This window comes from Narcine bancroftii, chromosome 11 (assembly GCF_036971445.1).
Source record: "Narcine bancroftii isolate sNarBan1 chromosome 11, sNarBan1.hap1, whole genome shotgun sequence".
NCBI lineage: Eukaryota > Metazoa > Chordata > Chondrichthyes > Torpediniformes > Narcinidae > Narcine > Narcine bancroftii.
The window spans coordinates 22996960-23021780 of record NC_091479.1 but is presented as its reverse complement, the minus strand read 5'-3'; the positions used below and the strand labels follow the sequence as shown (position 1 = coordinate 23021780).

At 43.3% G+C, this 24821-nt stretch overlaps 1 protein-coding gene across 2 annotated transcripts in view; it reads left to right on the top strand.

Annotated features, from left to right (window-relative positions):
• LOC138745665 (annexin A2-like) overlaps positions 1 to 24821 on the top strand; it is a 135174-nt gene that overhangs the window by 24708 nt on the left and 85645 nt on the right. The window contains exons 6-9 of one of the 2 annotated variants that reach the window (XM_069902917.1): positions 6886 to 7067; positions 8607 to 8708; positions 11826 to 12768; positions 16877 to 17052. In XM_069902917.1, coding sequence (XP_069759018.1) covers positions 6886 to 7067; positions 8607 to 8708; positions 11826 to 12768; positions 16877 to 17052 — 1403 coding nt within the window. The remainder of the gene's footprint in view (positions 1 to 6885; positions 7068 to 8606; positions 8709 to 11825; positions 12769 to 16876; positions 17053 to 24821) is intronic. The other variant, XM_069902918.1, reaches the window with a different exon arrangement.

The following is a 24821-nucleotide window of genomic DNA, read 5'->3' as shown; positions in this document are numbered from 1 at the left end:
GGAGGCAGCACCACCAGGCCGAGAACAGCTTCTTCCCACAGGCGGTGAGAATGCTGAATGACCAAAGGAACTGCTCACATTCACCCTCCGAGACTCTACTTTTTAATGAACAATATTTTTATATACGTACATATGTACTGCATATGTATTTTTTGTCTGTGTTGTGTCTGGTTGTGTGTCTGCGTGTTTTGCACTGAGGACCGGAGAACGCTGTTTCATCGGGTTGTACTTGCACAGATGACGTTGAACTTGGACAAAAAGGTGAGGGGGAAGTGATGTGAGGGGAAGGGTTCTTCACTCCGAGAGTGGTGGGCACATGGAATGAGCTGTCAGGCTCGGTGCTAGAGGTAGATACAATCACAGCTTTTAAAAAAAATCAACGTTTGGGTAGGTGCATGGATTGGAAAGGAAAAGAGGGATATATTGGCTTACTTTAAGAATGACGGATAACGGGGGAAGTCACGTGATGGAGTAGTGGCCGGACGGTGAACTCCAGCCCTCTCCAAAAAAGTTGAAAAAAATAAAGGAAAGCACAAAGGCACAAAAATAAAAATTAAAGTAAAGTGAATATAAAGGTGGAAAGAAGATGGCGACGAAAAAAGAAAAGTCGAAACCAACAGTAAGAAGAGAGGAAGAGAAGACAACGGAAGGAGAAGGCCTTACCTGTTCGAAGAGGCCCGCGGTGGAGAGAGAAGCCAGCTCCCTCAGGTCGGTAGAAAGTGGACTACAAAAATAGCTCGCTGAGCCGAGTAAAAGTGCGCAACCGCGCATGCAAAAAATCACACCGACGGGAGGGGCGACCAGCTGGGGAGTCGATCTCCACAGCCGGCAATGACAGCTACAGAACAGCAGCAGCAAGAGGAGAACATAGAAGACAACGAAAACAAGAAAGAAGAGAAGAAAAAGAAAACAAAGAAACAACAGATGGCCAACCCAGAGGAAGAAGAAGAGGAAGAGTACAGTGAAATGGAAGAAGAAGGGAAAGGCAAGACAATGGATATATTTTCTCTTATTAAAGAATGCATGGATTCATTTAAAGAATGGCAAGCACAAGAATTTAGTGATTTAAGAAGAAGAATAAACAGTACAGAAGAGAAAGTGAATAAAATAGATATGACCATATCAGAAATAGGAAAAAGAATGGACAAGGTGCAAGAACGAGAAGCAGCAGTAGAAATGGAGGTAGAGGACTTAAAAAAGAAATTAGAAGAATCTAATAAAAAAAGTTAAAGAGACACAAGAACTGTTAGCTCAGAAAATAGATATAATGGAAAATTATAACAGAAGAAATAATATAAAGATAGTGGGCCTTAAGGAAGATGAAGAAGGCAAGAATATGAGAGAGTTTATAAAAGATTGGATCCCAGGATCTTAGGATGTCCAGAACTACAGCAAGAAATGGAAATAGAAAGGGCACATAGATCATAGCCTTTAAACCACAACCACAACAAAAGCCAAGATCCATTTTAGTAAAATTCCTAAGATATACTACAAGAGAAAAGGTACTGGAGAAAACAATGGAGAAAGTAAGAGAGGACAACAAACCACTGGAGTACAAAGGGCAAAAAAATTTTATTTATCCAGATATAAGTTTTGAACTCCTGAAGAAGAGAAAGGAGTTCAATACAGCAAAGGTGATTTTATGGAAGAAAGGGTATAAATTTATACTAAAGCATCCAGCGGTATTGAAAATATTTATTCCAGGACAGCAAAACAGACTATTCTCGGATCCAGAGGAAGCACGAAAATTTGCAGAACAATTACAAAATAGACTGAGAGATGAAGACGTGTAACGAGAGTACAAAAGACTGCGAACTAAAAAGACATGTGTATAGGACTATATACATATATAATACATATTACATAAGTGTATGTGCATTTAAAAGAAAATATATAGTGTATAGAGAAGAATTAATGAGGGAAAAAAAGGGGAAGAGAGGAGTAAAGAGGGAATTTAGAGAGTGACCTTTGTTGTATATAAAAATTGAAATCTTTTCTGGGGGGCTGGGTAGGGAGAAATTACGGTCACTGCAAAATCAGTTGACGCTTGCGAGTGAATTCGCAAATCCAAATGGAGAGGGGAGATGTGGTTGCCCGACAAGGGATAATGGGCAACTCAGGAAGGGGAGGGGACAATGGGGTTAAAAAAATATTAGGTAGGAGAATAAGGTGAATGTTTGATGTGTTAAAAATGTTGTCTTATAAACTGTTCAAAGAAAGAAAGCAGAAATGGATGAGAAGGAAAGGTGATGATGAGGAAACGGAAGGGAAAGATAAACAAAGTATAAAATGGCTATATTAAACTATATGACTTTAAATATTAATGGAATACATAACCAAATCAAAAGGAAGAAACTGCTAAATTTACTGAAAAAAGAAAAAATTGTTATTGCATTTGTGCAAGAAACACACTTAACTGAAGTGGAGCACAAGAAATTAAAGAGAGATTGGATAGGACATGTAACGGCAGCGTCATATAACTCAAAAGGTAGAGGAGTGGCTATATTAATCAGTAAAAATGTACCAATTAAAATAGAAGAGGAAATAATAGATCCAGCAGGAAGATATGTAATGATAAAATGTCAGATATATTCGGAGTTTTGGAATTTACTTAATATATATTCGCCTAATGAAGAAGATCAAAAATTTATGCAGGATATTTTTCTGAAGATAGCAGATACGCAAGGGAATATATTAATAGGAGGGGATTTCAATCTCAATTTGGATTCAAACATAGATAAAACCGGGAAAAAAATTAACAGAAAGAATAAAGTAACCAAATTTATAATTAAATCGATGCAAGAAATGCAACTTTTGGATATATGGAGGAAACAACACCCAAAGGAAAAGGAATATTCATATTATTCGGATAGACATAAAACATATTCAAGAATAGATTTATTCCTGTTATCAGCTTGTATACAAGATAGAGTTAGGAAAACAGAATATAAAGCTAGAATATTATCGGACCATTCACCCTTGATATTGACAATAGAGTTAGAGGATATCCCTCCAAAAATGTATAGATGGAGATTAAACCCCATGCTACTTAAAAGACAGGATTTTAGAGAATTCATAGAAAGACAAATTAAAATGTATTTTGAAATAAATACGGAATCAGTGAAGGATAAGTTTATATTATGGGACGCAATGAAAGCGTTCATCAGAGGACAAATAATAAGTTACGTAACTAAGATGAAGAAGGATTACAATCAGGAAACAACAGTTGGAAAAGGAAATAGCAGATATAGAGAAAGAATTAGCAAGGAAAGAAGACACTACTAAAAGAAGGGAATTGGTAGATAAAAAAATAAAATATGAAACATTTCAAACATAAGGTGGAGAAAAATATAATGAAGACAAAGCAGAAATATTACGAACTAGGAGAAAAAACACACAAAATTCTAGCGTGGCAGCTTAAGACAGAACAAACTAAAAGAATGGTATTGGCATCAAGGAAAAAAGACAAACAGATCACATATAATCCAACGGAAATTAATGAAAATTTCAGAGAATTCTACGAACAATTATACCAAACTGAAAACGAAGGGAAAGAAGGCAAAATAGATGAATTCTTAACTAAAATTGAACTACCGAAATTACAGAGGAACAAAATAAATTAATAGAACCATTTGAAATAGTAGAAATACAAGAGACAATAAAAAATCTGCCGAATAATAAAACACCAGGAGAGGATGGTCTCCCAATAGAATTCTATAAAACATTTAAAGATTTATTAATTCCTCCCCTCCTGGAAGTAATCAACCAGATTGATGAAACACAAAGCTTACCAGATTCGTGCAAAACAGCAATAATTACAGTAATACCAAAGGCAGGGAAAGATCCACTTGCACCAGCATCATATCGACCAATATCTTTACTTAACACAGATTATAAGATAATAGCTAAATTATTAGCAAACAGATTAGCTGATTATGTACCAAAAATAGTAAGTCTAGACCAAACTGGATTCATAAAAAAAAGACGAACAACAGATAATATTTGTAAGTTTATTAACTTAATTCATGCAGTAGAAGGAAATAAAACTCCAACAGTAGCGGTTGCTTTAGATGCAGAGAAGGCCTTCGACAGAGTAGAATGGAATTATTTATTCAAGGTACTACAAAAATTTAGTTTACCAGAGAAATATATTAATTGGATTAAAGCATTATATAAGGGGCCATTGGCAAGAGTGACAATAAATGGATATGTATCAAAACATTTTAACTTAAGCAGATCAACAAGACAGGGATGCCCACTATCGCCCTTATTATTCGCGTTAGCCATAGAACCACTTGCAGAACTGATAAGAACAGAAAATAAAATAAAAGGGATAAAAATAAAAGGCAAGGAATACAAAATCAGTTTATTTGCAGATGATGTTATAGTATACCTAACGGAACCAGAAACATCAATAAAAGAATTACATAAGAAATTGAAGGAGTATGGAGAAGAGTCGGGATACAAGATTAATGCAAATAAAAGTGAAGCAATGCCAATGAATAATGCGGATTTCTCCAAATTCAAGAAAGAATCACCATTTAGATGGCAAATGCAAACAATACGAAACCTAGGTATACAAATAAATAAAAACCTCAGCCATCTATATAAACTTAATTATTATCCACTAATGAAAAAAATACAGGAAGATTTAGAGCATTGGAAAGACTTACCATTAACACTAATAGGAAGGATAAACTGTATTAAAATGAACATTTTCCCAAGGATACAATACCTATTTCAGGCACTGCCAATACACTTGACAGAAAAATTCTTTAAGGAGTTAAAGAAAATAATAAGTAAATTTTTATGGAAAGGGGGGAAACCGAGGATAGCACTAGATAAATTAACAGAATGGTATAGACAAGGAGGCTTACAACTGCCAAATTTTAAAAAGCCAGATTGGACTAGATTAGAGCTAGACAAAATAGGGGAGAAGATACCTGAACATATATAAATGGGATGAAAAATTGGTAAAACAGGAATTCTCCAGTATTGCACCGTTTGCTTAATATTTGGAAGAAGATTCATGTAGAAAGAAATAAAACAAACTACCAATTATCAAAACTAATACTGACGCAAAATCAGCTAATCCCTTTTACGGTAGATAACCTGTCTTTTAGAGAATGGGAGAAAAAAGGGATTAAAAGAATAGAAAATTGTTTTTCGGGGAATAAATTATTATCCTTTGAACAAATGAAGGATAAATATAATATAACTCAAGATACAGTGCTGGCATATTACCAATTGAAATCCTATTTAAAGGATAAATTGGGAAGTAGTCTGAAGTTACCAGAAGGAAGGAATTTTGAATATCTGATTACAGACACAATGATAATTAAAAAATTTATAACAAACATGTATATCAAATTACAAGAAAAGGAGAATGAGGAAATAAATGGTAAAACTAAACAAAAGTGGGAACAAGATCTAAACATGAAGATAAAAAAGGAAACATGGGAGAGGTTATGTTTAGGAACTATGAGATACAATAAATACGAGATTACGTATGATACAATATAATTGGATACATAGGTTATATATCACTCCTCAAAAGTTAAATAAATGGGATCCAACAGTATCTGACAGATGTTTTCGTTGTAAAAAAGAATTAGGAACAACAATTCATGCAATCTGGACTTGTGAAAAGGTGAAAAATTTTTGGGAAAATCTAAACCAGATATTAAATAAAATTACAGAAAGCAATATACCAAAAAACCCAGAGGTCTTCCTCCTAAGTAACATAAAAAATAAAGAATTTGGACTTGATTTGGAGGGTGTACAAAAAAGATTTGTTAAGATAGCCCTAGCTGTAGCAAAAAAATGTATTATGTCAAACTGGAAATTAGAAGATAATTTGAAAATACAGCAATGGTATATAGAAATGAATAAATGTATTCCACTAGAAAAAATAACATATAGTTTAAGAAATAATATAACATTATTTGAACAAATATGGGAGCCGTACATGGAATATAATAGAGAAAACCTACCGGAACATCTATCACCTAAAATGACAAAAGGAAAAGAGAATGGAAAGAATTGACTCAGTGGAAGTTTTTGTTCGTTAATGTTGAGTGACAACATTGTTTGATGGGTTTGATGTATCTTGGACTCAGAGTTTTGAATGGATGGAGGGGGAGGTGGGGGGGGAGGGGAGGAGGGAGGGGGGGGAGAAAAAGACACTGCATATATTTGAAAGGAGAAATGTGTATATCTTGAATAATGTGATCTATAGTGTGAAAAATAAAACATTTAAAAAAAAAAGAATGACAGATAACTAAATGGCAATTGGAACTAAAGTGAAAAGACATGTTGTTCAGCATTGACAAGCTGGGCCTGTTTCTGTGCTGTCATATTCTATGATGTCATCAATCTGTGACAGTATGTAGATGTGTTTCTGTGGGATAGATTGGGAGAGGTTTGGTGTGGGTCACGTGCAAACACTTTGGAGCATTTTTTTTTGTTGAAGTGCTAGAGCTCTGCTAATGCTAGACGTATCGGTCCCACAGCCTTTGCCAGAGCTTTGGAGAGTGCCCGAGAGTCTTCACTGGTGGATTATTGTTTGCAAAAGGGCAACAGATGAAAGATCTTGCTGGTTTTCAGAGAGAGATTTGTTCTCGCTCACTCTCTCTCTCTCCTTCTCCTTCTCTCTCTCTCTCTCTCTCTCTCTCTCTCTCTCTCTCCCCCTCCCTCCCTCTCATAAGATCCACTCCAAAGTGTTTGCATGTGACCCACACCAACCAGCCTCTCCCAATCTATGTCCCACAAACACATCCATATACTCGGTCACAACTCTCAATTCAATAAATATCCACTGATGCCTGTGGATTTGGGAATGTTTTGTTTGGACCCAGTGTCTGACGTTCTGCTCTGTTTCCAAAGGAAATCAAACGGAGAAAGTTGTCTTCATTGACTCGCCTCTGCCCAAGAAAGAGCTTGCTGTGAGGGAGAAGAACTTGCTCTTTTATGAAGTTCCTTTGGACTTAATGATGTCGAAGAAGAGTTTCACACCAATGTCAAATGTGACACAGGACAAACCTCAAAGCAACATGTCGGAGGTGAATGTAAGTTGCTGAACCTTCAATTCGAGTCTCAGTTTTCAGCCTGTTGCTTATGAGAATTGGTAATGATATGTTGGAGGATTCGAACCCGGGTGTCTGACGCTGTAATAGTGTCGCGCTAGTTGCTCAGGCTCTATGCAGAAATTCTCTTTGTGTCATGCGGTTCAAAAAGCTTCTGACAACCAAGTCCAACTCCTGGCCTTCGTATGTGGCATAGTTCTTGTGCCTGGCAGAGCAGTTCTCACTGACAAGGGGCAAAGCCGGGCCACTGGCACTTCAGTTGCTATAGGTAGATGGGGCATGTTAACCATGGATGGTAACTCGGCTAGGAGAGGGAAAACTTCGATTTCAAATCACTGCCGACTTGGGGCTATACCCACTTGCGGGAAAGGCTTTGGGAGTAAACCCCCGAGGAAAAATTTGGAGTCAGAGTCCCGAAGGCAGCTCCAAACTGCATCGACTTTCTTCATTCCTTTAGTGTGGAGAAGGGATCCCACTGCATTGGCCACAGACGGATCTCCATATCATCTCTGCCCTGGCTTGTGCCCTGGAGAAGCCACTCCAGTTTCGCTTTGGCGTCAGACAAACACGGGTAGCAGCCGTTACTGGTCACATTGGTTAGAGGGCACTATAGTTCTGCTCTCCACTCTACAGGAAGGATGTGGCAAGAGAGATTGACCTGGATGCTGGCTGCAATGGAGGGCAATGTTATAAGGAGAGATTGGCTAAACTGGCTTTATTTTTACTGGATCGCAATAGATTGAGGGGTTACCTCTATAAAATTATAAGGGGCATCAGTTTTAACAGGGCGGGGGGGGTGGGGTTTAAAACTAGTGGGCAGTGTTTTGAGGGGAGCAAGAAGATTTAGGGATTTTCACGCAAATTGCCAGTGCTTATCAGGACAGAGCTGACAGAGGCGGTAATTCAGATATAACTTCAATGAGTAAAAGACCTGGATAATTCAATTTAATTTAGACGTATAGCTTGGTGACAGGTCCATGAACTGTGCCTCCCAATTAACATAGGGACTGGAAGGGTGGGAGGAAACTAGAGCACCTAAAGGAAACCCACGCAGACACCGGGTGAACGTACAAACTCCTTCCAGTCAGTGCCAGATTTGAACCCCTGGCGCTGTAATAAGGTTGCACTAACCGCCACTCTAGCAGTGCCAGCTAGAAAGAGCATCGAGGAATGTGGGCCGAGTTCAGGAGAATGGGCTTAACGAAGATAGGCGAGGAGGGCTGAAGAGCCTCATTTCCTGAATCTCAAACTCTCTCCAGTACTGAGCTTTGCACTGTGGGTTGTGCCAGTGTTTCTTGCCCATGGCCTCCTGGATTTAAAAACCCAAGTTGTTGAACACTTCAGAATGTGACCGGTTTTCTGGTATTTTGCAATTTGTAGATTTTCAATAAAGGAATTAATCTTAAATTTAACAGCTCAAAACAATATAATTTTCACATTTAATGATCAGAACATTTGTCTTTGGCAGTGTAAAGCCTATAGAGCAAAATTTTTGTCACACTTCAAACTTATTTATTGTAGACCCTGCATTTAAAGTCAGTGCACAACAGTGCTGGAGAAACTCAGCAGGTCATGCAGCATTTATTGGAGAGCGAAGATATTGGGCCTGAGCCCTTTGTCAAGGTAGGAGCAAAAAGCAGGCAGATTCCTGAATAAAGTGGTTGTGGAAGGGCAAGGAGGAGGAACACAGGCAAGAAGCCATTAATTAAAAGGCAGAGGAGAAAAACGTTGGTGAATGGGGTGGTGAGGGGGGGATAGCTCTCTGAATGGAGAAGGAAGCGGGTGGGGAACTAGGGGAAGGAACAAGAGAAACAGGAGAGGGGCCTAACGACATTCAGAGAAGACAATGCCAATCCATCAGATTGGAGAGTTCAAAGATGGAATATGAGATGGTGTTCTTCCAATTTGCGGGTGGTCTCAGTTTGGCACCATCAGCGTGGGAGAGGAGGGTGAAATTGAAATAGTTGGGCACTGGCAGGTTCCTGCTATAATAGCGGACAGAATGAAGGCGCTCGTTAAAGCGTTTCCCCAGTCTCCCCGATGTAGAGGAAGCCACATCGGGAGCACCGGATGCATTAGATAACCCCTGCAGATTCATTTGGAAGGACTGTTCGGGGCCCCGAATGGCAGTGAGGGAGGAGGTGTGTGTGCAAATGGAGTGTTTCTTGTGGTCACAGTGGTATATGCCTCAGGGTCAATTAGTGGGAAGTGATGATTGGAAATCCTGACCTTGTTTCTTTCAGGATGGAGGGGGCCAGGGTAGATGTGTGAGAAATGGAAGAGATGCAGGTAAAGGCTGAGTTGATGGTGGTAGAGGGAAGGCCACATTTTTAAGTAAGACATCTCAGATGTTCTGGAATGAAAGGCCTCATCCTGGGAGCAAATGCAATGGAGACCTTAGGTGCAAGTTAACATCAGTGGGCCAGGTACCAAGACCCTTGGAACATCACTGCTAACAACCTTCCCATTACAAGCAGTGACCAGCCGTTGCCCTCGCAAAAAGCTCCATGACTGAATCAAAAGATGGATAAAGAGAAGCAAGGCGTTATTGGGTGGATGGAAGCTCTGTGGTGTGTCGGAGTCCTCCCTGCTGGAACTCAACACCCCTCTCTCCAACTTGGTTCTGAACCTACTAACAGAAAGACTACAGACTGTCCTGGTCGGTAGCCGTACGTTGTATACCGATATACTGAGCACCGGCACACCTCAAGAGCTGTGTGCTCAGCCCGCTCCTTTTCACGCTACTGGCCCATGTCTGCATTGTCAGATCCAGTGTCATCAAGTTTGCAGACGACACCACAGTCGTCGGCCTCGTCAGCAACAAAGATGAGTTGCACTACAGAGAAGAGGTGGAAAATCTCGTGAAATGATGCAAGAATAATAACCTAGGTCTCAACGTGGACCAAAGGAGGACAAGGAACGACCACCCTCCACTGCATATCTACAACTCTGTGGTGCAGAGAACCAAGTTCCTTGGAGTTCACTTCACTAGTGACCCTTCGTGGACTCGCAAAACATCTCCTTACTTGTCTGGAAGCCGCAACAGTAACTGCACTTCCTGAGAAGACTGAAGGGGGCAAGGCTACCGGCCACCATTATGTCAACCTTCTACAGGAGCTCTATCGAGAGCGTCCTGGCTGGCTGCATCACAATGTGGTACGGATGCTGCAGAGAAATGGATTGGAGGTTAATCCACAGGACCATGAGAGTGGTAGAGAGGTTCACGGGAGTCTCCCTACACCATTCGACGTGATCTACCAGGATCGTTGTCTGAAGAGGGCGCGCAAGATCATCGAGAACCCCTTCCACCCCACACACGGCATCTTTCAGCTGCTCCAATCGGAGAAGAGATAGAGGAGGATCAGAGCCAGCACCACCAGGATGAGGAACAGCTTCTTCCCACGGGCAGTGAAAACGCTAAATGACCAAAGGATCTGCTCACACTAACGCTCCGAGACTCTCACATTATGAAACAATATTTATTTGTATCTGTGAATACTTGTCCTGCATGTGTATTATTTGTCTGCGTGTATGTTGCATCTGGTTTTGTGTCTGCGTGTTTTTACACTGAGGACCAGAGAACGTTATTTTGTCAGGTTGTTCTTGTGCAATCAGATGACAATGAACTTGAGATGGTGTGGGCCATAGTACGGCAAGTGAAGTAATTCTATGTTTGTTCCTGTCTGCCCACTGCTGGCATCTTTTTAATGAGTTGTTCAGTTCATAAAAAGTTCCCAGTGTTACGAGCCCCAAGGACCCCAAAACCCAGCAGCAAGGGATATTCACCATGACAAATGGTTACTTAAACAAAAATTACTTTTAATTATCTTTAAACATGAAAACAGAATCAAACTTTAACTTATCTCAATTAACTTAGCTACCCAACTTAACCCCCTTCTAAATCTAAGCGCACGTGTGTAAATTTAAGAAAAGTTCTTTGGTTCACAGTTCAATCTCACTTCTCCTTCTTCCAAGTTCACTTGTTGCAGGCCATTCTTATACTGTGCACAGAATTTAACATGGATAAAGTTCACCAGGCTTTAGTGCTCGAAAGGGAAATGTTTACTCCTCAGGAAGGTTCTCGTAGGGTTTGCAGAGAGAGATTTGTTGTTCCAGGATTTCCACAACTGAGGTACCACCTCAATGTCTTGCTGATGAAACTTGCCCCATCAGGGTTCTCCAGATGATGACCTCTTTCTTTGAGGTTACCACAGAGTTCCTTTCTGTTCCCCTTATTCCAAGAGAAACATCAGACAGATAGCACTTCCAGCCATCTGCTAATCTGGAGTTTGTTTCAGTTCCAACAAGCTTCTCCTGGCTTGTTTCAGCTGTGACTGTCTCTCTCTCTCAGATTCCAACTGCCAGAAAGCCCATGTGACTCTCACTTGCAAAACCCCTGACCTTCTCCAGCAAATAATAAGGAGTTAGTCTTCTGCTCCCATCTGTTGTTTTAGGTAAACAAGAACCTCGGAGTGACCTTTCTGTGTTAAACCCTTGCAAAGAGCTTTCAACAGCCAGAGTGCCTCCTGCTTGTTGCTTTAATAATGTCATTTCAATTAGCACCTACTTGTGAAATGTGCACGGCATTCTCCATAGTTTCTGTAAAGTTACTGAATATGAATTCTTCAGTATTTCAAATAAGATCTGTTTTAAATTGTATATGTAACCTACTCTAATTTTACCAATTTATCTCCCAAATATTCCATTACATCAGTAATAGTATCCTTTTGTTAAACACAGGAATTCCATTCCCAGGAGCACCAGAGATGTGTCACTGCCTGTGAGGGTAGCGACCTGGATTTCTCTGCTGACTTTACTCAACTGGAGACGTTTGGAGCAGTGTCCTCGGGTCCGTCGAGAAAAGCTCTCCTGAAAGCTGACGTCCCCAAGGCTTCTAAATGGGCCTCGAGGACAAATGCTCCCAGAAGTCCTCCTGCACTGGGGTGCAGCAAAGACCAGGATCTTGCCAAGACAGAAGCTACCGAAACCACGGCTCGGGAAAATCAGCTTTCCTTTCCGCTCTCTGCCCCGAACTGTGGCACCGAATCAAAGCCCACTGATTCCAGAGGACCTCCCGTCTCTGATCAACAGAAGGATGAGGCCAAGAGAGAGGGAGAAGTCGAAGGAGGCAGTGCGACGTTGGCAAGAAATAATTCCGATGAAGTGGCTGGCCTTAAAGAGTTGAAATCTGATAGTGATTCAGATGCAGAGCGGCTGGTCATTGACGCGACTTTTCCGGACAACAGGGACAGTTGCAGCCCTGCGAAAGCTGCTCTGAGTGATGTGGCCTCTCTCCCTGAGAAGCACGATCACCAAGGGCCTGAAGAAGTCATTCCAGATACGCCACAGTCGCCGCCTTCTGACCAAGATGCACCCAGCAGTCAGAAGATGAATTCCCCGGGCCTGGTGCGGAAAAGGAAGGCGTCCAAGGCACTCTCGAAGGAATTTGACCCGGTTGGACAGATTCTGAGAATGCAGTGTAAACTGTTAAAGTCTACTCGCAAACACTCAGTTGATCATCCACAAGCAGTACAACAGCCAAGCTCGCAGTGCCAAGACCCTCTTGGACAATCCCCATTCGATCGGACTCCCATCACCATCCCCTCTCCTGAGTCCCACACTCCTGCTACCTTCGGAAACGTTCCCAGTTTCTCGGAAAAGACGGCCCAGAACACAAGGACACGTAAGAGCAATGAATGAACTTGCTGTAAAATTATACTGCTGTTATTGATATGATGCCCTTGTCTGATTGTGTGAATTATGATGCTTGCAGGGATAATAGCCTCCATTAACGCTCATCCATCTCCCATGTTAACATCGAATACAGAATATTACAGCTAAGTATGGGCCCTTTGGCCCTCGTAATAGCCTCCATTAACGCTCATCCATCTCCCATGTTAACATCGAATACAGAATATTACAGCTAAGTATGGGCCCTTTGGCCCTCGTAATAGCCTCCATTAACGCTCCTCCATCTCCCATGTTAACATCGAATACAGAATATTACAGCTAAGTATGGGCCCTTTGGCCCTCGTAATAGCCTCCATTAACGCTCATCCATCTCCCATGTTAACATCGAATACAGAATATTACAGCTAAGTATGGGCCCTTTGGCCCTCGTAATAGCCTCCATTAACGCTCGTCCATCTCCCATGTTAACATCGAATACAGAATATTACAGCTAAGTATGGGCCCTTTGGCCCTCGTAATAGCCTCCATTAACGCTCATCCATCTCCCATGTTAACATCGAATACAGAATATTACAGCTAAGTATGGGCCCTTTGGCCCTCGTAATAGCCTCCATTAACGCTCATCCATCTCCCATGTTAACATCGAATACAGAATATTACAGCTAAGTATGGGCCCTTTGGCCCTCGTAATAGCCTCCATTAACGCTCATCCATCTCCCATGTTAACATCGAATACAGAATATTACAGCTAAGTATGGGCCCTTTGGCCCTCGTAATAGCCTCCATTAACGCTCCTCCATCTCCCATGTTAACATCGAATACAGAATATTACAGCTAAGTATGGGCCCTTTGGCCCTCGTAATAGCCTCCATTAACGCTCATCCATCTCCCATGTTAACATCGAATACAGAATATTACAGCTAAGTATGGGCCCTTTGGCCCTCGTAATAGCCTCCATTAACGCTCATCCATCTCCCATGTTAACATCGAATACAGAATATTACAGCTAAGTATGGGCCCTTTGGCCCTCGTAATAGCCTCCATTAACGCTCATCCATCTCCCATGTTAACATCGAATACAGAATATTACAGCTAAGTATGGGCCCTTTGGCCCTCGTAATAGCCTCCATTAACGCTCATCCATCTCCCATGTTAACATCGAATACAGAATATTACAGCTAAGTATGGGCCCTTTGGCCCTCGATGTTACCTCAACTCTTCCTCATAACCCTTTATTTTTCTTTCATCCACGTGCCTGTTTAAGAGTCTCTCAAATGCCTCTATGGTACCAACCTCCACCACCGTCCCAGGTCAAACATTCCAGGCACCTGCACTTTAAAAATGTACCCCTGACGTGTCCCCTAAACTTGCCTTATTTTGTGCAGATGTCCTTTGGTGTTTGCTATTCATGCTCTGGGTAAAAAGGTGCTGGCTGTCCACCCTATCTATGCCTCTCATAACCTTGTAGACCTCTATCAAGTCTCCTCTCATCCTTCTGCGCACCAAAGAGAAAAGTCCCAGCTCTGCTAACCTTGCCTCAAGAAGACTTATTTTCCAATCCAGGCAATATCCTGGTGAATCTCCTCTGCACCCTTTCCATAGCTTCCACACCCTTCCTGTAATGTGGCCAGAACTGAACACAATAAGTGTGGTGTCACCAGAGATTTGTAGAGTTATAGCCTGGCCTCTTGACTCTTGAACTTGATCCACTGTCTAATGAAGTCCAGCATCCCACAGGCTTTCTTAACTATCCTATCAACCTGCACACCAACCTTGTACGATGCATGGATTTGGACTGCAAGGACTCTCTGTTCTTCCACGCTCTTAAACATCCAACCATTAACCCTGCACTCAACCTTCAGGTTGGATCTTCCAAAATGCATCATCTCACATTTATACTGAGGCAGTCAACAGGTGAAATGAGGATTTCTGAGGATAACCTATGGGGAGCAGAACTGATCAATCTCTGTCTTAAATGCACCCAATGACCTGGCCTCCACAACCATCTGTGGTAACAAATTCTACAGATTTACCACCCTCTAGTTGAAGTAATTCCTCCACTTCTCTGTTCTAAGTGGATGCCCGCCAATCCTGAAGTTGTGCCCTCTTGTCCTAGACTCTCCCTCTGTGGGAAACAACCTTTCTGCATCTACTCTGTGCACCCCTTTCAACATTCAAAATGTTTCAACGAGATCCCCCTTCATTCTCCTAAATTCCAACGAGTAGAGGCCAAGAGATGTCAAACGCTCCTCATATGATAACCCTTTCATTCCTGGAATCATCCTTGTGAACCATCTCCAACGTCAGCACCCCTCTCTTAAAGGAGCCCAAAACTGCTCACAATTCTCCAAGTGAGGTCTCAACATCACATCCTCTAGGAATGAATGCCAGCATTGCATTTGGCTTTTTCATCAGTCAGAACCCCTACACTTCAGAGAGAAAAAAAAAGGCCCCGCACGTCTAACTTTCCCGATAACTCGCTCTGTTCCCGCTATTCAATAGCTGAAGAATTTGGTGCACAAATGAGAATTGGAGCTTCTGTAATTTACCTTTGCGGTTTCGGAGAGATGCAGTTCAGGTTAAGTGCAGCAGATGGTGGTTCTGCGTAGGCATTGAGCAGTGGGAATGGATGTTGGGGAGCTTGGATGGGCAGGATAGGGTGTGAGCAGGGAGAAACATGATAGAAATCACCAAAATGCTGGAGGAACTCGGCTGGTTTATTCCACTTCTGTAGGAGACAAAAATATATTGCCGACGTTTTGGGCCTGAGCCCAAATTTATAAATTTGGACACACAAAACAGTAACAGGCCATTACAGTCCAAGAGTCCATGCCGCCCAATTTACACCCCATTAACCTACAAGCCCCTGGTACGTTCTGAATGGTGGGAGGAAACAGGAGCCCTCGGGGAAAATCCATGCAGACACGGGATTCAAACCCCGGACCCGATCGCTGGGCGCCGTGAAGGCGTTGCGCTAAATCACTACGCCGATCGTGTCATTAACTCCTTGAAAGAAAAATCAGAAAAAGGCAGAAACAAGGATGTATCAGGACTTTTTGAAACTGAGGAGGAGCAAATCAAGGGAAGGGCTGAGACTGGTAAAGATTGAGTTTCTTCATAGTGACCGGATTCTGGTCGATTGGGACTTCTTTTACAATGCATAACTAATACACCTGCATTAAGAATACACCTTAACAAGTAATTCACAAAACTTAAATTTAAGTTTGTACCCCAGTTGCAGGCGCTCCGTGCAGCTGTCATAATTGACCCCCCTCCCCCAAGTGTACAGATAAAGCCTTACCAATATACCTAATGGTAATAAAGATGAGGGCAGGGATAGGGAGACACTTTGGAAGAGTTTCCCCAGCGGCGAATAGCATTGACCTGCTCTTCATACTGATGTGCCGGTCAGGCCTTCGGCACAACCCGACTCCCCTCCATACCAGTGTCTCGGGCAGGTCCTCGACACAACCCGACTCCCCTCCACACCAGTGTCCCGGTCAGGTCCTCAGCACCACCCGACTCCCTCCAAACCAGTGTCCCGGTCAGGCCTTTGGCACAACCCAACTCCCTTCCACGCCAGTGTCCCAGTCAGGCCCTCGGTGCCATCTGACTCCCCTCCACGCCAGTGACCTGGTCAAGTTCTCGGTGCACCTTCCTTTACATTCAAACCCAGTCGGTGCTGTAATTGTGTTGCACTAGCCGCTTCTCTAACCGTGGTGGAGAATTCTGGTTTTCACAGATTGGCAGAAATTGAAGTTCTTTATCCCTACTGTCATCAGGATAAAATGAAAACAAAAGGTGTCACAATTAGAATAGTGGTTAACGCAATGTTATTACCATGCCAGCAACATGGGTTCGAATCTGCCGCTATCTTTAAGTTTGAACATTCTCCCCGCGATCTGCGTGGGTTTTCTCCAGATCCTTCAGTTTCCTCCAAGCCTCCAAAGAACATGGGGTATATGGGGTAATTGGGGCGGCACAGGCTCGAGGACTGGATGGGCCTGTTACCGTGCTGTATTTCTTAAAACTGTATCTTTGCAAGTGTGCGGGAGATTGGCATGGTTATATAAATCCAGCATGGCCTGTATCCTGTTTAGATCTCTTGTCAGAGGAGCTCCTGAATTGTGAAGAATCAGTGTCTGATTACACAGCACCATCATCTGGGAATGTCACCTACAAACTCTTCAGTTTGTCTGACCTCCTCGTACTCGTGCGTGGAAGAATACAGAAAACGCAGATCAGGCCGCGCGCAGCCAAAGGAGCAAGGAGGAAGGTGAGTTCTCCCCCTGATCTTGCTGCCGTCATAACGCGAGCTCATATTTCCTGACACAGGCTCACGGTCATGGTGTTGTCTGAGCTCTCTCTGTCGGCCTTGCACAGAGAAACACCCTGCTCTCTGAGGCCCAGTGGTTGGATTCCAATCTCACTCCCAGCAGTAATATGCAGATTGGCACTCCACTGCATTACCACACTGTTGGGGTTGCTGGGTTTCAGGCTGATGTCAAAATAGAGGAGATTTCAAAGTAGGCGCCTGCAAGTGATTCCAAAAGGTCGTGTGGCATTGGGTGGAAGAAATATCGAGTAATTCGTCCATTGCTCATACCATTCACTGCCTGAACCATCCCGTGACCCATTCCCCCCCGCTGCTCCCCGCATTCCCCTGCCCTGCCCCGTCCTGACCCTTGCCTCTGTCCGCTGCCATCCTTTTGTTCCTGTCCATTTCCTGAAGGTTCGCTAGATGTGACAACCAAGAACTTACACACACATTACATGCACGTGCACTTAGAATTAGAAGGGGGTTAAGTTGGGTTAGTTAAGTGAATAGAGATAAGTTAGTGTGATTCTGTTTTCACTTTTAAAGATAATTAAAAGCAACTTTTGTGTAAGTAACCATTTGTCTTGGTGAATGTCTATTGCTGCTGGGTTTATGGGTCTTCTGGGCTTGTAACATTATCACCTGACAATTCATGGTTTGAATGTTCCAGAATTATAATTAAATCCTTCTGTAGCAGTCGAAATAGATCATTCTGATTTTATATTCCCTGAAATGGAGCAAGTTCCTGGCCTACTGAGTCCATGCTAACCGAGAAGCAGTTATTTCACACCAATCCTGTCTTATTCCCTGTGATTTTGCCGCAGTATTTTGAAGACTCTTCAAATAGTTTATCATTCCAGTTCCCCAGATCGGCGAACTGATGTGCACGCTGAGCTACCTGGGCTTTTGCAAGCTCCATGTGACTGTTTGCCTTTCACTGAAGCTCATTGTTGTGAATATTCAATAACTTCCTGTTCCTTGTGCACCAGCCACTCTTTCTGGCAGTTCATGCATTAATAGCATTCTCTCTGCAAATCATTGTTTCCTGTTTATGAAGAAAGAGGAAATGTCTGGGGACGAGGAAACCATAAATCAGTTGTGCAGAATATTCATCGTGGCTTCAGGGAGCCCAAGAAATGTCGGGAGGAGAGAGAGGTGGTCCCGCCAGCCTGCTTCCCCATTCATCGTTCATACTGGTCTTCCCCTTTGTTCCTGCCCTCGCTCCATGTTCCCTCTTCGCCTAGACATCCAGAAATGGAGGCAATGACTGATCCTCCAGGGCAGAGAATTCCAAAGTTTCACTGCTGTATGAGTGAAGCATTTCCTCCTCATTTCCGATCCAAGCAAACTTCTTGTTTGTCAACTTTTCCCCCACCCCGTTCAAGACTCTTCAAACAGGAGAGACTTGTCCTGCCAAACTTATGAAAATTTGAATGTGGTGGTGAGATGCAGTCATACAGTTTGGAAACAAGCCTTGTGGCCATTTAAATCCATGTCAATCAAGGTTAAGGTTGAGGTTATTTTGTTGGCAAGTTCATACCATATAGATTTGTTTAGAAGTCAGGTTTTGAAGGCTTTTGTTAATGTTAAATTTATGAGGTCGACGATTACATAGTTACAACTTTTGACCATGGTAAGTATCTGTGTAGTCTGAGGTGTCAGGAGTTCCAATTTGTGGGGGGGGGGGGGGGGGCGCTGACTGAGGCTTGAGTCCACGTTCAAGGTGTCAGGAGCTCTGTTGGACGGGGGCGGGGTGGGGGGGGGCCGAGGCGTGCTTTCGCGACTGAGGCATCGGGAGCTCCAGCCTGTGGGTGGTCAGGGCCGACGCGAGAGACTAAAAACCCAGATTTTTGGGCCAAAAATAGGGGGTGTTGTCTTTTACATGGTATCTACGTTTTACACAAGTATGCGGTAAATATACAAGAGGTTAGAACTGGAGAAACACTGAAATCTCAGAGAGCTGGAAGATTGCAGCGGGAAGAACATGGTGATGGAGGGATTTGAAAAGGGAGGAGGGGAATTTTTCAAATCAAGGAGTTGCTCAGTGGGGACCAAGTCAGGAGGAAAGGCACAGGTTTGGTGGGGGAACTGGATAAATCGACCAGGCCTGGAGATTTCTGAGTGTCACAGTCTGTAGGAGGAAAGGCACAGATTTGGTGCGGGAACTGGATAAATCGACCAGGCCTGGAGATTTCTGAGTGTCACAGTCTGTACTGCACAAACTCTGTGCAGACAATCCATGTTTCTCTAGTCGATGGTACATGTGCAGCAGATAATATTCATGTATGCATATGTATAAATATTTTGGGATGATTTTCTCAGTTACAGAATAACATTTCATCAATCTCACAGCCTGTGGGAAGAAGCTATTCCCTGGCCTGGCCGTCCTGATTTTGATGCTCCTGTACTTCCTTCCTGATGGCAGTGGGTCATAGATACTGTGTGCTGGATGGAAAGGGTCTTCTATAATTTTCTGAGGCCTTTTTAAGCAATACTCCCAGTGAATGCCAATAGAGGAAGGGGAGACCCCAGTGATCTTGGTCTGATTCTTTGCAGCTCCTGTCCCTTAATAATAATGAAGCCAAACAAGATACTCAATTGTACTCCTGTATAATGTTGTCAAGATGGGGGTGGGTAGCATTGCCCTCCTCGATCTCCTGAGGAAGTGTTAGTTGCTGACCTGACTAATGAGGAGGTGTCGTCTTTCTTTGTGGCCCCATTAATATTTACCCCGATCACCTTCCTTACCCTTTACAATAATCCACTCCAGATCATCCTGACTTTCTGAAAAATAATCTCCCCCGACTTTTGGGCAATTATATTAGATTTGTGTCCTCGCATGGGTGACCTACCTACTAGTGGAGGGGGTGAGCGGGAGTCTCGGAGGGTGAATGGGAGCAGATCCTTTGGTCGTTCAGCATTCTCAGTGCCCGTGGGAAGAAGCTGTTCCTCAGCCTGGAGGTGCTGGCTCTGGTCCTCCTGGATTTCTTCCCCGACAGGAGCAGCTGAAAGATGTGAGGTGGAAGGGGTCCTCAACAATTTTGTGAGTCCTCTTCAAACGACGATCCCAGTGGATCAGGCCAATGGGTGGAGTGATCCTCTCAGTCACTCTTCTGATGCTGTGGATTGACCTCCAATCCAATTCTTTGCAGCAACCGTACTCCACTGTGATGCAGCCGGCCAGGACACTCTCGATTGAGCTCCTATAGAAGGTTGACATAATGGTGGCTGGTAGCCCTGCCCACTTCAGTCTTCCCAGAATGTCAGTCGCTGTTGCATCTTCCTGACGAATGAGGAGATGTTGTATGTCCACGATAGATCACGTCAAGGAACCTAGTGCTCTCTAATCTCTCCAGTACTGAGTTATTGATATGTAGTGGAGGGTGGTAGTCCCTGCTCCTACTGAAGTCCACGATCATCTCCTTTGTCTTGTCCATGTTGAGACTCGGATTGTTCCCCTCGTGCGCGCCACCTCTGAGGCGTGACCCACTGTTGTGACTGATGAGGCCGACGACAGTCACATGATCTGCAAACTGGATGACTCTGTTGGAGTTGGATCTGGTGATGCCCTTGTGGGTTAGCAGCTTGAACAGGAGTGGTCCCTGTGGCTCACCGGTGCTCAGTGTGATGGGGCTCAACGTTCTGCTATAGGAGGCCCACAGAACAGGCTATATCGTCCAATCAAATTATTGAGTTTTGACTAATTGGACCCATTTGCATGCTCTTAAAATTAAACCATTTTATTTGTCATTTTTACGAGTATGATTTAAAAGCCTTTTTTTCCCCAACATATTAAGATACTGACTACTACACCTCAATATAACCATGGATCTGTATGGTTTTTGTCAGTGGTTTAGATTCGGTTTCCTCACAGTTGGTGAACACTGATTAAAAATGATTTTTTATAATAAATCATTCAGCTGTGTTAATCAACCATTATCCCTCTTCAATCTATCAATGAATATTTTTCATGCAAAGTTTTTTTTTGGAAATATGTGCTATACTGCTGCTTGTTTGCTTTGACTCATGGGAGATTTTGCATTTTCAATTTTTAAATTTTATTTTCAACTACACCCCAATTAATCTACAACCCCGTACATTTTTGGAAGGTGGGAGAAAACCAGAGCACCTGAGGAAAACCACACGGGTCACGGGGAGAACGTACAAACTCCTTTCGGGCAACTTTGATGTATGGGTCGGCACAGCATCGAGGGCCTGCATTCTACGTTCTAATGCCAGGTTCAAACCTTAATGAGATCGTGTTGCTACAGCGCCAGCGACAGGGAGTGGAATCTGGCGCTGTCTTCAAGGAGTTTGTGGGTTCCCCCACAGGTTTCCTCCGGGTGCACTTGTTTTCTCCCACCATTCAAAACTGACCAGGGGTTGTAGGTCAATTGGGTGTAATTGGGCAGCACGGGATTGTGGGTTCAAAAATTACCGTGCTGTATGTCTACATTTAATTTAAATTTAAAACTGATCTCTCAGCCTTTTGCTTTAAAGAGAGCAAACTCAGTTTTTCAGTCTCTCCTTGCACCTGAAAATGTTCCATCTAGACAGCATCCCAGTGAAGCTCTCTCCTCTGCAAACACATCTTTCCTTTGTATGGTCATCAGAATTCCACACAATGCTCCACCTGTGACCTAACTAGGATATGGTTTGCTCTTCATCCAGGCTAATGAAGGCATGTATCTTCTGTGCCTCCGAAACACCATATCTACGAATACAGCGGCCTGCAGGGCTCCTATGACATTAACGTTTATTCTTCCATTGTTTCCATACACGATGCATCACCTTGTCCTCCCAAAATGGGTTAAATTCCATCTACCGTTCTGTAGCCAAAAGCATCCCACTAAATTGGCTGTTCAGTGTCCCGGGATAGGAATGGGGGTGGGGGGGGGGGGGGTTGGCTTTTCACACTTGGCCACTCCTCACTGGGACACTGAACACTTTCACATTTGCAAGAGCTGGGGTTAGGACTGTTCCACCTTCTACTGATGATGACACATCGAGTGATGGTGAACCTGCCCACTGTATTATGATGTTATATTTGAACATAATTAAGCTTTATGGACAGCACATTCTGAGCCCTTCAGCCCCTGTTGTTGTTGTGCCAACATATATAAACCCTTATAAGGGACCGTGGGAAAGTACTAGCAATAAATAGCAGACAATTTTTAAACAGGGTGGGATCGTTAGTAGCTCAATAGTGCTTATGTAGCGCTATTGCATATAATTTATAAATATCACGGGGTGGGGGGAAGCGATGGCAGACCTGCCCTCCCAGAATTCCTTGCAGCAGAGAAAGGGCTGCATACATGGAGCATTCATAGAGGGGTTTCTCTACTGCACAACATTCTGGGAAGTCTGCCATTGCTTTCTTCCCCCACAGTCTTGTAAATTGTGCGTGTTAGCGCTACCAACTTTCCCACGCTGTTTAAAAATTGTCCGCTATTGCTCTTTATTGCCATTTATTTCCTCTCTCCCCCGCTGCGACTTTCCCACAGCAAAGTTTATGCCTTCATTTTAATCTTTTCTTCCTGCACTCACGTAAGAACTTGCATTTTCAATCCCACAATGCACTTACCCGTTTCACACTTGCCTGATTGCAACGCCGGCATCTGCAGGCGCTGGGGATTGAACTAGGGGTCGAGGTTGTGGATCCCCGGCGTGAGATGACGTTGTCTGATGCTGGCCTTGAGGTGATTTTGCTTTCACACTTGGCATTTTAAAGGCTGATTGGCGTTTGATTCCTGGGATCACTGCAAAGTCTACTCACTCTCAACACCACCACCAATCTCCTTTCATCAATATAAACATTTTAAAAGATTTAATTTAAATTTTATATCTTTATTTTTAAATTTAGGCAAAGTGTGCAGTAACAAACTCTCCCGGCCCACGAGCCCGTGCCGCAAGGACATCCAGGAGAAATCCCTTTGACTTTGCCATGTCCTGCGCCTTAATTAACCTTCAGATCCCGCATGTTTTTTGGAGGGTGGGAGGAAACCCATGCAGACTCGGGGACAATGTACAAACTCCTTGCAGACGGTGCTGGATTCGAACCCGGGTCACTGGCGTGGAAATAACGTGGCACCAACCGCTACGATGACCATGGGCAAGTTTTTAAAAAATGTAAATGAATGGAAACAGCAATGAGAATCCTTGACCATCGTCCTTTTTTCACCGGTTATCTAATTTATTAACTTGTATAGTTCCAAAAGACACCACCCTTTTGGACCTGTCACCCATGTCATCTGATCCCAACCATGAAATGTTCAAGTTTGAAAGTTCCCTTTATTGTCGCGTAATAATATATTAAAAATGTAATGCACATAATGTATTTCAGCTTTTGTCTGCCAACAGGCAAACAAAGAATCAGCATGAGCTTTGCCCAGCGCCCCTCAACAGGAGAAGAAAAGAGAAGTAAAAGAAAGTCACTGAGTGTCCGTGGGTTCGCCTCCAGCATGTTTCTCCTTCTCATTGGGCAGGGGGGTGGGGCGGCTGGGGCCATTCTCCCCGTTTCCAATTCTGGTGCCCTTCACTGTTCCGCCGATCCAAGTATCAAGTGCACATCAACTGCGGAAATACTGAAAGTAAGCATTAGGCAGCTATCCAGTTAAATCTGTGTGTTTGACCCTTAATTGTTTTAGCAAGGTACTGAAACAATCTCTGAGCAATATTAAATTGCTTTTACGCAACTTTGACAAATGCCTAAGGTTGGTGCACAGTTGGAGTTCCTGAGCATTTTCTGCTTCGGTGGGCTTGAAACATGAACCAGATTATATTTGTTTCTGTATCGGTGGCATTTTGTAGGAGAAAGCATTGTTCTGCTTCTGTCTGTAACTGTTGCTCTCCTATCATTGGTTTGTAATTACTGAATACATGGTGAACAGTGAGAGGGAAGAATGGTGTTAATTAACAACAGCTTGATTGCCTGCTGTTGATATACTTAAGAGTTGGATGGTTCCGATTTTAATGCGTACTCCTGGGACACGAAAACGAAAGGACCCTCCACTCTATGTTGAACCTAAACCTGGCCTGTCCTATCAAATGGGGTTTTCTATTGCAAAGTCAAAGGGATTTCTCCTGGATGTCCTGCGCCTTAATTAAAGAAAACATGACCCTTGTTTGTGTGAAAGCTGCAGAACAGAAACATAATTTATTGTCTTGAACATGTGTCATGAAATCCGTGTTTTTGCAGCAACAATAATTATGTATTGGACGTGGAAAGATTGCGATCGATTACATTTCCAGATACACGGTTTAAAACAAATAAATTAGTGCAACAGAAGTGAGGTAGGGCCTGGGATTCGTGGTCCATTCGGAAATCTAATGACGGCGGGGTAGAAGCTTTTTTTTAATGTGTTCATCTTCAGACTTATGTACCTCCTTCCCGATGGTGGCAGTGTGAAGAGGGCATGGCCTGAGTGGTGAGGGTCCTTGATGATAGAAGCTGGTCCCTTAAGGCACTGCCTCTTGTTGATGTTCTTAAGGGGAGTGGAGACCGAAACAAAAGAAACCTTTGTCGCCTGTTCCTTCTGTGCTTTAGCACCTCCATGCCAGACAGTGTTGCCACGCGCTCCGTGGTAGAACTTTGCAAGAGTCTTTTAGTAGACATAACCTCAAACTCCTAACCAAATTCAGCCGCTGGTGAGCCGCCTTCATGATTGCTTCGGCAGGAAGGCCCCAGGAGGCTGTAATCCTGAGTGGACAAAGAATTGCTGCGGGCG